The sequence below is a fragment of the Doryrhamphus excisus genome, chromosome 11 (genome assembly GCF_030265055.1).
Source record: "Doryrhamphus excisus isolate RoL2022-K1 chromosome 11, RoL_Dexc_1.0, whole genome shotgun sequence".
Classification (NCBI taxonomy): Eukaryota; Metazoa; Chordata; class Actinopteri; order Syngnathiformes; family Syngnathidae; genus Doryrhamphus; species Doryrhamphus excisus.
This window is the reverse complement of record NC_080476.1, coordinates 8,252,106-8,266,665: the sequence shown is the minus strand read 5'-3', so window position 1 is coordinate 8,266,665 and position 14,560 is coordinate 8,252,106. Positions and strand designations below refer to the sequence as shown.

General features: G+C 42.7%; 2 protein-coding genes and 1 long non-coding RNA gene across 7 annotated transcripts in view; 1 reads left to right on the top strand and 2 right to left on the bottom strand.

Moving 5' to 3' along the window:
- The window catches only part of nrg2a (neuregulin 2a), a 99,444-nt gene extending 96,589 nt beyond the window's left edge, over positions 1-2,855 (bottom strand). The window contains exons 1-2 of the mRNA XM_058087116.1: positions 2,850-2,855; positions 1,951-2,629 (exon numbers count right to left, since the gene is read on the bottom strand). Coding sequence (XP_057943099.1) covers positions 1,951-2,629; positions 2,850-2,855 — 685 coding nt within the window. The remainder of the gene's footprint in view (positions 1-1,950; positions 2,630-2,849) is intronic.
- Positions 2,856-6,000: 3,145 nt separating this feature from the next.
- LOC131138937 (uncharacterized) lies at positions 6,001-11,343 on the bottom strand. The gene is made up of 2 exons (XR_009132172.1): positions 10,395-11,343; positions 6,001-6,932 (listed from the first exon to the last, which is right to left on the bottom strand). It is a non-coding gene; the product is annotated as an uncharacterized LOC131138937 (long non-coding RNA).
- On the top strand, positions 6,744-14,185 carry puraa (purine-rich element binding protein Aa). 5 transcript variants are annotated; one of them, XM_058088330.1, is made up of 2 exons: positions 6,744-6,959; positions 10,500-14,185. In XM_058088330.1, exon 2 carries the CDS (start codon positions 10,576-10,578, stop codon positions 11,443-11,445), a length of 870 nt encoding a protein of 289 aa, XP_057944313.1. In that variant the 5' UTR covers positions 6,744-6,959; positions 10,500-10,575; the 3' UTR covers positions 11,446-14,185. The 5 variants fall into 5 exon arrangements, with proteins under 5 accessions (XP_057944313.1, XP_057944311.1, XP_057944312.1 ...); XM_058088328.1 differs by lacking the exon at positions 6,744-6,959 and adding an exon at positions 9,857-10,058; XM_058088329.1 differs by lacking the exon at positions 6,744-6,959 and adding an exon at positions 9,882-9,991.
- The last annotated feature ends 375 nt before the right edge of the window (positions 14,186-14,560 follow it).

The window sequence follows — 14,560 nt, the reverse complement described above, 5'->3', positions numbered from 1 at the left end:
GCATAAAAGCTTGTTGCTCCTCCAGTCACGTCTGGTGATTGTGTGTAGAACTGTCTTTGAATGCATCTTCTGAATCCCTCATTGTCGTATTTTAGTTCCTTTAGCCAATTTTATGCTTAAAAATGCTTCAATTGGGCACAAAATATGTACGATTTGTTCAAATATGCATAGTTTTGACTAATAATAGGCTGGATTATGTTACACAAAATAGCATGATTTATTAAGTTAAATATTTTGGAAAAACCGTGATAGAGTGAAACAGCAAAATTTGAATCGTGATGTGGCGAGGGATGACTATATAGGCTTTAGAGTATCAAAAATAGGCATTTCATGGGTGCATCTATTATTTGTGTTTTACTATTACACCATATTATATACAGTATGACTATTTATCGTATTTATGGGGTGAGGTGACCCCTGATAGGAGAATATAGCAACATAAGCATACAAATATATTTGTATAAATAAAAGCCTTCCTACTTGAAAATTCCTTACCCTTAATAGATGCCTGGTACTCTCTGCTGTTGAATAAATAAAAGCCACTGGCTGCTACAGGACAAAATACGGTAATTAGGGGACAGTTGGAGCACATTATCGACAGTAGTCACAGGCTGGCAAAAGACGGTGGAGGGCTGTTTAGGAGATAATAAGGTCCATTTGGTGTTACCTCTCTAATTGGGAGAGGAGTAAAAAAGGCATGGAAACAGAGCGAGAGTGGCAAAAGGGAGAAAAGAGAAGTGAATTTATGTCTCGCGGGTACCAGCTAAGAGGATTTAAGAATTTTAAAAAGCAGCAGGACAGGGCACATTATGTTCTTAGGCAGTTAAAATGACTACGCAAGATGATGTCAGCAAGTGACATGTGTGCTTTTAAATTGCCTGGGAGCTTCAAGAAGTAGAGGGAGGAGTGTTGTATAGGCTTCTGCAGGTGTCACTGTGACAAGCACTAGGAGCTGCTTGAGATCCAGTTACAGGACCTGTCGCTATAATTTGAGCAGCGGACACGATCGCTTTACCTTGCCAAGCAATATGATCTCCACTGTGTTGAAAACCCAGGCGTTACTTCTGACATGTTGACACAATATAAGAGAAAATAAACAAACAATAGTGTGTGTCTGTTCTACATGCATATAGATTCATCTATTTATGTGTTTCCTCCCGCAACCAACAGCGGTGTGTTGCATTTAATCAATAGGCCGCCTAACCTACACAAATCACTCAGCTTTGATTTTCTCTTGTAAAGACAAGCCGAGCCATTGCTGAAACACTTAAATTGCACAAGTGACCGCCTATACAAATGCCAGCAGGTTACTTTTGTTGTTTGACCAAAGGACACCACAGTGACCATGACATGTGTTGACACTTTTTTTATATCAAGAAAGCCAAAAACCATAAAGACTGAGCTTATGCAAGTATGGAAGTATACCCTGCACATATATAGACAGCACACAGCCTAAAAAGCAATTTACTTGGAGCAACGTGACTTCTCCCCCCCATATAAGTGACACTGGCTGCTGTCCCTGGTCCTGAAACAGGAGCCAAGCCCTATTATGATATGAATGTGTCCTATAGCATTGCAAGGTTAGATAGCAGCAGTGTACATAAGGACACTGGGGGTGTTTCAAAGATGCAGTTGATGCTTCATGTAGTGGAGTGGGGGCAGGATGCAGATAGTTTGAGTCACACGAAGTGCAATTGCACACAAGCAACAGTGCGAGGCGCATGTGTGATGCAGCTGAGCAGAGAGAAAGAGAGTTTGATTGATCATGTGGGCTATGGGAGCCTGCAAGAGTTGTCGAAATTTGCTGCATAGAGGCCCCAAAGGCATATATGTGCAACACATTGACTCCAAACAATATAGGAGACACGTTTCATGAGTACACCCTGAAGTGCTATGGCACAGTATTCTTCCGGGTTCACCGGTAAATCCACAATACATGATCCTACTTACCGCAGTCCTCACACAAGATCTTCCCCACATCCTTCTTCAGGTTCTTCCCGCTTGTGTCCAGGGGCGCGAATGAAGCCTTGAAGACTAGCGGTGCCTCGGTGGGCTCCATGAAAAATATGTACTGGCGGTTCTTTTGGACGTCGGCGCACGGAGCCTCCGACCCGAACTCTCCCAGCACGGTGACTAGCTGCTCGGGCTCCAGCCCACCGCTGTGGAGGGGCCACACGTCCAGCACCTTAACGTGCACACGCTGCTGCGACGGCGGCTCGGCGGAGGCGTTCCCCGGCGTAGATTGCACCTTGCCCTCGATCACCACGGCCGACCTGTACGCCCGGTCCTGCAGGGAATCCGAAGACGGGGGGTAGCAGGCGATTGAGACCCCGATGAGCAGCATGGATAAAGGTGCGAGCGACTCAAGCCTCATGCCGCCTGCTGTGGCTCGCTTGTGGCTGCTGGAGGTGCGGCGGGGCTCTCGGGGCTGCGGGGCGATGGCGATGGAGCTGGGCTGGGTGAGGAGGTGGAGGAGACGGCGAGGTGGCTCCAGTGGCTCGGCAGCGCGGCGGACCTCGCATAAGTGTCCATGCCATCGGGATCCGCTGCTTGATTCCCGCTTAATTCCAACGGGTTGGCATGCAGCGTTGCGACATAGAAGGCGCTGGAAGGATGCTGGCTCTCCAATCTAATAAGAGCAATAAGGCATCGTAGATATAGGAGGAGCGAGGAATTGTCTGAGGATGCCCCCCTCCTATGCTGCCATGGTAGCCTTGACTCTCTTATCTTTGCCCAAATATTGCAGTAAGGGTGGGTGGGTGTGGGGGGTGAGAGCCTCGGATGCACAAGCAAGAAAAGACGCCGAAAATGCTGCAGTGGCCGACAAGTTCTGCTCATCCGAGTCTCACCGGCATGGGAAAAGAGCACAGTTTTGATTCCGAGGATTAAAACATGATCGTGGTCCTGCTCGCCGCCTTCCACCGCGGCTCTCTCCTCCTCCCCACACTCCACACACAGACCGACAGAAAATAGAGCAGATTGCCAAAAGGAGGAGGTGGAGAAGGAGGGGGGCGTCACACCAAAGAAATTCTGGCTGGCAGGTGTGCATGCAGCTGATGATGGACCACAACTTGCATCTCCTCTAAGACCAAAAGTATGCTAAAACCGGTTCAAGAAACTTACTTTTCAGCTCACACTTTCAAGAAGTTCTTATAAACACGTTTATATATTTCAACAGCCACAAAGTACTCCAACATGGAGGAAAAGTGGCACACTGGATGGAATTTGTAAGTCATAGTCAAGTTATAGTTGCAGTGGAAATACAGTACAGATCCTGGATGACTGAATGCGGTACCGTCAGGATTTATCAACAGGGACATCTGCTGGCCACAACGCGTATGACACCTTAAAGGTAAAAGGCTCAAAACTGCAGAAGAGCTCATGATACATTTGCAATGAATTCAATAACAATCATGTAATCAGCCTCACACAATCATACAAAACTGTCAGGATTCTAAATGTCGTACTTGGGTCTCTCATGTTTGATAAATCTTAATCTTAAAGTCTAATTTGAAATTCCTAAGAATGTGCTTATGTTTGAAGCTTATGTTTGAAGATGTATGGCATATGTTAATGCAATAAGAGTGACTGTTTTTGTTAATTTTGGTTTAGGGTTTAGCCACAGGAGAGGGGCGAAATATTACAAACAAATGTTGGTATTGCAGTGCAGTTCTACTGTTGCAGGCCACCGTTAGGGATGTTGGATATTGGCTTTTTTTGCCGAAAACGAATATACCGATATTGTCCAACTCTCAATTTCTAATAACGATATCAGCCGATACAAATACCGATATCTCAAAAAAGTCAGATACCGTTATCAACCGATATTGCATGGTTATGATAATGTCAAATGTATCTGTACTGATAATTATCGGACATCCCTGAAAAATATACATTCATTCAATTTCTATCGTTTATCCTCACGAGGGTCGCGGGGGGTGCTGGAGCCTGTCCCAGCTAAAAATATACATTCATTCATTCATTCATTTTCAACCGCTTTTTCCTCACGAGGGTCGGGGGGGTGCTGGAGCCTGTCCCAGCTAAAAATATACATAGTAAACAAAAATATAAATGCAACACTTCTGTTTTTGCTCCCATCTTTCATGAGCTGAGCTCAAAGATGTAAATCATCTCTCAAATATTGTTGACAAATTATGTTGAAATCTGTATCAGTGAGCACTACTATGCCGCGATAATCCATCCACCTCACAGGTGTGGCATATCAAGACGCTAATGAAACAGCCTGGTCACAATAAAAGGACACTCCAAAATGTGCGCTTTTATCATACAGCGTAATGCAACAGACATGACAAGCGTCAAGGAAGCATACAATAGGTATGCTAACTGCAGGAACGTGCACCAGAGGTGTTCATGAACCGTAAGATGTTCCCAAATGTGTTTCAGAGAATTTGGCCAACAGGCCTCAAAACTGATCACGTGTAACACCATCACATCCAGCACCTTCACCTCCAAGATAGTCTAAGACCAACCACCCAGATAGCTTCTGCAACAATGAGTTTGCATAACCAATCTTTTCTGCACAAACTGTCAGAAACCATATCAGGGAAGCTCATCTGCATGCTTGTCATCTTCATCGGTGTCTCAACTCGTCGTCGTAACCAACTTGAGTGGGCGAATGCTAACATTTCATGGCATCTGGCACTTTTGAAAGGTGTTCTCATCACGATTAATCATCGCAGTTTTCACTGTTGCAGGGCTATTGGTAGACAGCATGTATAGTGTTGTGTGTGGGGAGGGTTGCTGATGTGAACACCGTGGATTGGGTGACCCATGGTGGCGGTGTTATGGTACAGTACAGGCAGGTGTATGTTATGGACAAAAAACGCAGATGTATTTTATTGGTGGCACTTTGAATGCACAGAGGTACTGCGATGACTGCGTGGAAGTTGGGAATAGTACCTTTGGATTGGCAGACCGGGGGGTACCGGGGTGTGTTCCACTCCTCAGCCTCCCTGGGAAAGTCTATTCCAGGGTGCTGGAGAGAAGGGTACAACCGTTGGTCACTACAAGAGGTTTAATGCGGTTTTCATCCCGGTCGTGGAACACTCAACCAGTTCTACCTGTATACCCTCGCAAAAGGTGCTTAGGGGTTTGCACAACCGGTCTACATGTGCTTTGTGGACTTGGAAAAGGCATTCCACCGTGTCCCTCGGGGCATCCTTTGGGGGATGGGGTTCCAGGGCTACGAGATTGGTGGCACGCTACTTACATACCATTCGGTCCATGTACAACTGGAGCAGGAGCTTAGTTTGCATTGCTAGTAGTAAGTCGGGCCTGTTTCCGGTGAACGTTTGCCCTTTGTCACCAATTCTGTTCATAATCTTCACGGACAGAATTTCTTTCCGCGGCCAAGACGGTGAAAGATTCCGGTTCAGGGGCCTTATGATCTCATCACTGCTATTTGCGGACAATGTGGTCCAGATAGCGTCTTCGGGCTGTGACCGTCAGCGTTTGTGGGAAGCTTCTAGAATGAGACTCGGCATCTCCAAATGAGAGGCCATGGTTCTGAGTCGGAAAAGGGTGGAGGGCTCCCTCTTGGTTGGGAATGAGGTCCTGCCCCAGGTGGAGGAGTTCAAGTATCTCGAGGTCTTGTTCATGAGTGAGGGAAGGTGGGAGTATAGAGGTCGGTAGGAGGATCGGTGCAGCGTCTGCAGTAATACGGTCGCTGTACCGCACCGTTGTGGTGTGGTAGAGAACTGAGCCGGAAGGCAAAGCTCTCAATTTACCGGTCAATCTATGTTCCTGCCTTAACCTATGGTCACGAGTTTTAGGTTGTGATCGAAAGAACGAGATCACGGATACAAGGGGCTGAAATGAGTTTCCTCGGTAGGGTAGCTGCATGGTGGCTCGGGCATCTAGTCCGGATGCATCCCGGACGCCTTCCTGGTGAGGTGTTCCGGGCATTACCACTTAGTCTGATGGTGCAGGTGATAGGCCTTGATAGGCCTCTAAAATCTAACCTTTAAAGTAGCCTACTGCTTCTGAACAAAAATAAACTTTACTTTCCAAGAGCTGCACGCCATGAACAATAGGATGCATTGTCCCATCATGCTTAATCTATACAAGCTTTACAATGTTAAGCAGTTTATAGTCCCCTTGCCTATATTTTTACAGTTATTTTAACATTAGACATTAAAAAAAACATTGAAAACAGTCGCTTTTTAACTTTTTTTGTCACATTTTGTCAATTTCAAGCTACATACTTTCATTTATACCATGGATATGTTGTACTGCAAGAAGCCGTTTTCTTCCTGGTTGCACCTCATACATGTCTGCATCTTGTTTTAAATACTAACTCAACAACCTCATACTCACTGCTTTAAAAATATTCAACTGATCATTTACGTTTTGGTCATACTGGTCAGTATGAAAGACATTTTTGGCAGGTTCTATTTTATTGGACAAATCACTGGAAATCTCAGGATGTCCCTGCTTGTAGAGATTTTATCTATCCATAGAGGACAAAAATGCATATACAGAATATAATGTCAATAAATTAAATGATCTTCTGGTGATGTAATATCATTGCTTTGAGATAAGAAAACATCATGTTGTACTTGGTTGTCTGAGAAATTGTCAAGTGATGTAAAATGAACCAGGATAATGAAAGAAAGTGAGTTGTCGTGCCTGTGAGTCCAGAAGGAGCGACGCTGCAGTTCTTCCACATGACCAGAAGAGGGAGCCAGAGCCTGTAGATCACAGCTAGTGCGTGTTGACATCACAGGTGGAGCGTACGGCGCCTGCTTGGTGAGTGTCTGGGTCTCCTCTGTGCCACGACTCGCCGTTTCTGCCTGGTCCATCTTTGGGAGGGAGCTCCAGCAGCACACCGACGCGTTGGACTAGACGATCCCGGAGCAGAGGCCCTCATGCGCGGCTTGTCCCGTTGGCTCGTTCGCTGCACGCCGCCAATGCTTTAAAAAGGGCGAAATCAGCGTAAGGTAGGTTTTGTTTAAAGGCGCCAGCCTGGAAGAAAAGACGCTTTGTTGCAGTGTTAGTGCCATTGGAAGTGCATAGTGGGCCTTTTAACGTGCATGTAGCATGTTGGGCTTTGCAGAGTTCAAGCACACCAGCCATTGTTGCACTTGGAGGGGTTCCCGTCTCACACGCAGCATTTCTGTGCGATATTTAGGATAGTTTGTGCTGCTGCGATTAAAAGTAGAATTTAGCAATCATGGAAGTGCTATTATGTATGTATACGTCTGCTGCCTCATTTTACTGATTTAATAAACCAATCACTGAAATAGTAGTAGCATTATTTCTATTTAATTCTTATTTTAAACCTTAAAATGCAATTTATTACAACTTTTGATATCCTCTAGGGTTCTATTTCCTGTAGATTATGCGACGAGAGAGAAGGGACATATTCTTATGGGATATACTTTCTGCTTTGTCATTGCAGTAAAAAAAAAACTAAACTAAATAGCATCGAAAATGTGCAACGAGATTAATAAACCTTAAAAGGGCCGCTTTTAGTAGGTAAAAAAAAGTCTAATATGATATATCAGTAAGATCTGTTTTAGTTTTGCTTTCATCAATAATAGACACACAAAAACTACATTATGTAATAATAATAATAATACATTTTATTTGTTTAGCGCTTTTCAAGATACTCAAAGACACTTTACAAAAGAATGAAGTTGAATAGAGCAAGTAAACAGAATACAAGACACACCAAAATACAACATTCATTGGTTAATACACAGTTAAAAAAGCGGGGCGGGGCACATGTAATGATTTGGTTAACATTAACCGCTCCAATTTTAATATCATTTAAATTTGTATTGTATGCTCTTATGTATGTCGTATACTAAGCTTTTACAAACGTGTTGGGTCTTTGCTAAGGCCTCGTAGCAATGTGCAATAAAATTAAGCATCATCCTCCTATATTTGTATGAAATAAATGTGTAGTCCAATCGATAAATGAATTATAAATTGATCACATGGGCAAAACAACAAATGTAGTTTATTAAAATATATGTGGAGGTAAGGTGAGAAACGACATGAACGAAAATGTTGTATACTCGCTTTTGCACAAAATAGACTGCTTAATAAAAAATAAATAAGAAAGCAGGAATAACCATTATGATTTATAATGATCGATAAGTGGATGGGATTTTTTTTGGGGGGGGGGGGTGAAACAGCATGCAAATACAATACAATGCGTTTTATTCCATCATGACGTTTATTTCGTTTTTCTTCAGTGCATAGTACATACTGAAATGAACCTGCAAAACACACACACACACGCGTGGATTAAATTGTCATGTACAACTAGCTTTCCTTTATTTTCAAAGCAAAACCGCTAATTACCTAACAAGGCAATCTTCATAGTATGTGGGGGCGGAGGAATGAATGCCGGCTACTATTATTATACAACATGCTTCCATGATAGGGTTAATGTACATCTTGGAGGCCTGTTTCCGCCCGTTTCCGTGGTGAATATGAGGGGGAAATATATTCAATATAAATCATTATTAAAACGCCACCGTGGCGCATAAAAGCCGAAACGTGTTTAGATCTTTCATTTGTTATTATGTGTGCACAAAAAGCAGAAAACTATCCGTTGAGCTTTGTGAGCATGTTGGAGATTAATTCACAAGGCCTAACGGTATTCCCTTCTTTTTAAATCACTGAGAGTCCTATATTTAAAAAATAATTCAGATCGTATGTTTGTGATCACATTTTTTGACAATTGTAAACAATGGATATCATTTAAATACAGTTTATTCCCTAATATCATCCAAATAACACAAATAAGCTACTGGTTGACAGGATCTTCAATCCCGTTAATCAAAATATGTTGATTATTGTTTCATTTGATCTGGACAATTAAATAGTTAAATAAAACAAGTGAATAAACATTTTTTGTCATTTTTCTTCCAACCTGCAGCATTGAACATGAGAAGACCTGTGCAATAAAAATGTCGCTGCTTTAGAATAGTCCTTCAAAGGAGCAGAATTTGATTCGTTTTAACATTGCTGTCATTGAAAGAAACGGAGTTTCATAATATGACTTCAAATGTCCCAGTTACCTCAGACATTGAACTTGGCAGGTTGCTTTCTATTTACTTGCCGTAGAAGCATTTTTTTATATTTATTATTGTATTTTTTATGGCATTTCAACAACATTTTCTTTAATTTGGGCCTCTCAAAAGGTCTATTTTTGTCTGTTAATGATAGAACTGCAGTACGCATTTACTTACGGTTTCCTGTCATTTAAGGCACAAAAACACTGCATACCTATCTACTTTTAATAATATAATTTGAGGTACAGAAACTCTAACTAGGTCTACTTATTTACTATAAATTATAGACACCATTGTGTTTACTTGTTCTATTATTACAGATCATCTGATTGAGATACAGAAGGTATAACTGCAGTATGTTTACTTTTCCTGTGATTTTTGGTACATAAAGTATTCGTTATTATTGACTAGCTTGATTTTAGACATACATGCAGTACATTTGCATTTATTTCTGTTTTATATCATTTAACATAGAGAGATTATTGGCTATTTGCTACTTTGTAGCCATAAATTAACTAACTTTTTTCCATTTATTTGTCCTGCATACAAATCCAACTGTGACTAGTATAATAAAAGCGTGTATATTTAGTAAACTGATTTGTACTACATGCTACATTAAATGTGATCATTACAATAACTGGTGCGTGTTAATTGTGCTTTGCTGGTGGAATTGTGCTTCAGATTGTATTTAAACATATTCCTCATATGTCAACTAATATAACATAACTGTACTGTCATTGCGGGATGGATACAGGTGTAACATATATTAAAGGCAAGAGTCCTTATTGAGAGAAGGGGTCAGTGCTGTAGAAGAGCTCTTCTGTGGGTCCACGTTGTGCTCCTCATTCGTGTAACAAAGCCCACGTTGCTCTAACGTCACATACAGGATAACCATGCAAGGCCAACATGCTCTTGAATGTGCTGCCTTGTATTCACGTGGAACGGTAAATGCACATTATTGCCATCTACGTGTTACCGGCCTTTAGCTAGCTTGCTAGCTCGCCAATGGAGGTACGCTGCTTCACTTTGCTCTTTAGCTACCGTTAGCAGTGTTATACAATTAAATTGTTTTTTGACTTAAATAGCGTTGAACTGCACAGTTCATGTCCTGTATGGTACGTTTAAAGGCACGTAGCACATGTAGCTCGCAGCGGTTGCTTGTTTTAGCTTCACGTGACGGAGTCAGTCAGTTGCAAATGACAGATGACACGAAGCAGTAGCTGGCTAGCTAGCAACGTCTTTTTACGTATAAAATCTCACAGACACGGGGACAACACGTCTGTAGTTCTGTGTAGGATAGTGCGGATATAACAGTCAACGTTCCTGACAAGCAAGTACATCACTTACTGTTGGTAGCCATTTTTAAAGGCAAAGTTCTCCCCACGTATGTCAAGCGGCGTCGCGGATGCTAATGCTAATCCCTCCCCCTCATGTTTGTATACCTCTCGGCAGATCTCGCGAGAGCAGCGTCGCCGACTGTGACTGGAGGAGGCTTTGCGGTAGACTGAGGGAGAAGGCAGGCAGCATCATGGCGGACAGAGACAGTGGAAGTGAGCAGGGAGGAGCGGCCACGGGCCCAGGCTTCGGTTCCATGCACTTGGCAACAGGAGGGGCGGGCTCGGCTTCCGGCCTCCAGCATGAGACTCAGGAACTGGCGTCCAAGCGAGTTGACATCCAAAACAAACGCTTCTATTTGGACGTAAAGCAGAACGCCAAAGGCCGCTTCTTGAAGATAGCAGAAGTCGGGGCCGGTGGCAACAAGAGCCGCCTCACTCTGTCCATGTCGGTGGCGGTGGAGTTCCGCGACTACTTGGGGGACTTCATCGAACACTACGCCCAGCTGGGTCCCAGCAACCCCGGTATGGTGCAGGATGAGCCGCGGCGGGCGCTCAAAAGCGAGTTCCTAGTGCGGGAGAATCGGAAGTATTACATGGACCTGAAAGAGAACCAGAGGGGGCGGTTCTTGAGGATCCGGCAGACCGTCAACCGGGGGCCCGGTTTGGGATCCACGCAGGGCCAGACCATCGCACTCCCGGCCCAGGGACTTATTGAGTTCCGCGACGCTTTGGCTAAACTTATTGACGATTACGGCGTGGAAGAGGAGCCCGCAGAGCTGCCGGAGGGCTCGTCATTGACTGTGGACAACAAGCGCTTCTTCTTCGACGTGGGCTCCAACAAGTACGGCGTGTTCATGAGGGTAAGCGAGGTGAAGCCCACGTACCGCAACTCCATCACGGTTCCCTACAAAGTGTGGTCCAAATTCGGGAATACGTTCTGCAAATACGCCGACGAGATGAAGAAGATCCAGGAGAAGCAGCGGGAGAAGCGAGCGTGCGAGCTGCAGCAGCAACAACAACAGCAAGAGGAGGTGCAGGCGGATGATGGAGACGAGGATTGATGTACAAGTCGTGAGAATAACAAATCTATTGAACTCTACTGTATAAAAAGAAATCTAACTGTTAATGGTTTAACTCCACGGGAGCATCACCCACAATATAAGAAAACCTCCACAAACTGACAGTTCTGACATGTTGTCACTCATCGCTGGATGTTACCCCACTTACCCACCATTAATACAGTAACTGGCTGCTAAAACCAAGTAATAACATATTTGAACATTGTTTTCCTACTTGACTATTGAACTGAGTGTTTATTTCCCTTATTAACAGAGATACAACTTTTTCTACCACTTAAAAGCTAAAAAAAAAAAAGTGTTTGCAATGTTCAAATGGAATTGCTGACATCTAAAGAGTAAGCATTTCCTTTTCGTGTAAGCTAATAACTTCAGCACAAATCAGATATTCTAATTTTTTGAAACCAAAATCCAGAAAGTTTATAAACAAAAAAACAAAAAAAAAGGTTGTCACATGTACTCGCCATCTTATTTACCTTATACTTGTGACTAGAAATGTGTTTACACATCAATTAAATGAGGGCTAGGCCTGATTTGGAAAATGGTTAGAAACCATGCAGTATAAAAATAGGATCAAGTGCTCTCTATATGTTGTGCAATATGCATCGCATACAAATCAATATTGAACTGGTCAGTGGTTCTTGACGTGTTGACATTTGCCCGAGGCATTCAAAGACATTGTAAATCTTGTTTCAGTTGAAATTGTTGCCATGCAAATGGATATATTATGGACTACCTTTGTGTGTCGTCGTTAATGCAATGTGTTGAGTTAAAAGGTACTAAAAAAAAAAAAAAAAAAAAAGCATAGTAATGACAACATGTAGCAAACGCCACTAAATACAGATGAAGTGTTGTTGGTCAGAACATGGTGCGAAATGTCTCAATGGTGCCAAGTAAGGCGTGCTGTTGCTGCATGTTTGTCTGCACTTAAAAAGTTGGATTTCGATGGTCTCCCAAAATATTGGCTCAAGGACCCTTCCATATGTTTCTGCCTGTACTGCACCGCGCTCAGTCTTGACTGAGTGACGTCCACCCAAAGGCTTGGTGTTGTCGTGGAAGTCTTTAAAAGCGTCACCATCACACTTCCTTAGCACACCTGGGGTCTTCAGGGTCTGGTTTTGTGAAGTCATTCGGGTGCCGTTTGTTGGGGTGTGACTAGATAGTATTGTGTAAATATTTGGGCTGCCACACGGAAAAACAACTGGCTCTGGTCCAATTCTGTCGCATCTCATAGATGTGTGATAGCAGTTTTATAAACTCTTGCCAGTCGAGTTGAGAGAAACTGGCAACAATCAGATCAATTTACCTCAGCATTGAGTTCAGTGTTTGCTTCCATTATGTTTAGAGTTGACTGGAAACCAGCAAACTAGACTTGTCCTTGACCACCTATTTTTGGAGCCTATATGGTAAAAGCTTACTGGGAGCGTTCTCTTCAGCATATAAAACAACCTGGTGCCTTACACACTCCGCATGCTTACACGCTGGCCTGGTGCTTTGGATCGCAACGTTTGGCTTCTTTTTAACGACCGTTTTCTTCCATTTTCTTGTGTCTCAGCCCCAACTCGTGGTGCTAAAAAAAAAGGGTTTTCCCTCCCTTCATGATTCCTCATTATTGTCATTATCCCCTGCCATCCAGGTATCGGCCTACATGTAAACATGGAAGGGGAGGGGAGGTCACCTCGATGCAAGATGATGCAGAGGAGTTAGCGCCAAGCACATTAAATAGCTGGGAGAAAGCAGTGGGCTGAAATGATTGGAAATAGTTGTTGACAAGCCTCCATTGCCGCCCCTCCTCTTACTGATATGCTCTGGCTTTTGGGTAGTCATGTATGTTGTCAGTCACTCAATTACGGAGTAGCACGCATGTCTGGTTCATTTCTTTTTTTTTTTGGTTTTTACCTTCTATGCGTTATTCCACTTTAACTATTGGAATGTTTTCGCCCACAAAAAATATATCTATTTTTTATGTGCAACATTTCATGACTGTGTGCAATATCCGTATGTGCCAATGGTGGCCATGTATGTATATCAATTAAAATATATGAGTACTATTTCAAAGCATGTGGCTGAATCCATGTTTATTTGCACTTAAAAAAAATGGAGGGAAATGGAAGGAGATGGCAGCAGCTGGGTCAAGTTCACGATAACTTGAAACAGAACAATGAAGGAACATCAGAAACACTTTAAACTTTGTTGACAAATCTCCCTTTTAGCTTTAAGCTAAGAAAGGTGCTTGAGTCCGGTCTTCATTGAAGTTGTTTGGTGAACTGTCTTCAGTGGTTGTTGTATGTGTAGCACTTTGCTTTCCCGTGCAGGTTCTAAAACACCTGACCCAATACTTTAAGACTATCTCAAGAATGTCATTATCTCATTTTTGTTTTCTTACATGGAATATAACTTGTGTATATTTTGACCAATCAATTTAATTTTTTGCCCTATACAGAGAAGCTATATTCAAAATGATTTTGTTTTCATGTTTCAAGAAAAATACCAAAATGTCGGCTATTCACTGATGAAAAAGTATGTTTAGTTTTGATGTAATTTTTCCACACTGTCTGACATTTGCAATTGGTACTAATGACTAAAGCTTAATTTTACAGCCTTTAAAAATGCATAATCGAAACGCCTGACAGATAGCCGTGTCTTCTAGAGAATTCTGCATTCTAGTACTGTATGTATCATAACAGGCTGTAAAATAAAGCATTACTTTGTTCTCTGATCATCATGATGTTGCCACTTTCATTCCAATGCAGCCATTGCAGTTAGGAGACGATGATGAAGACCTAACAGAACCTGAATTTCTGTAAGGTGTCATTTTGTTCACATGCTACGCAAATGGAAGTACCATCAAAACCCACACGCCACCACATTTGTAATAACGCGTGTATGACACATGTTCCGCCTCAAAGAGCTCACCATTATCCATGCTTTGTTTGTGTGATGACGTAATTCATTACCTCTATAGCAGTGGCCACTAGAGGGGGGTGTTTGTTTATAAATGACAGGCATGACAATTGGCGTGGGAGTACACTATAAAATGATACTTGTATGGGGAAATTAACTGGGAGTATTTACACGATTTAGCGTTTATTTCAGTCAT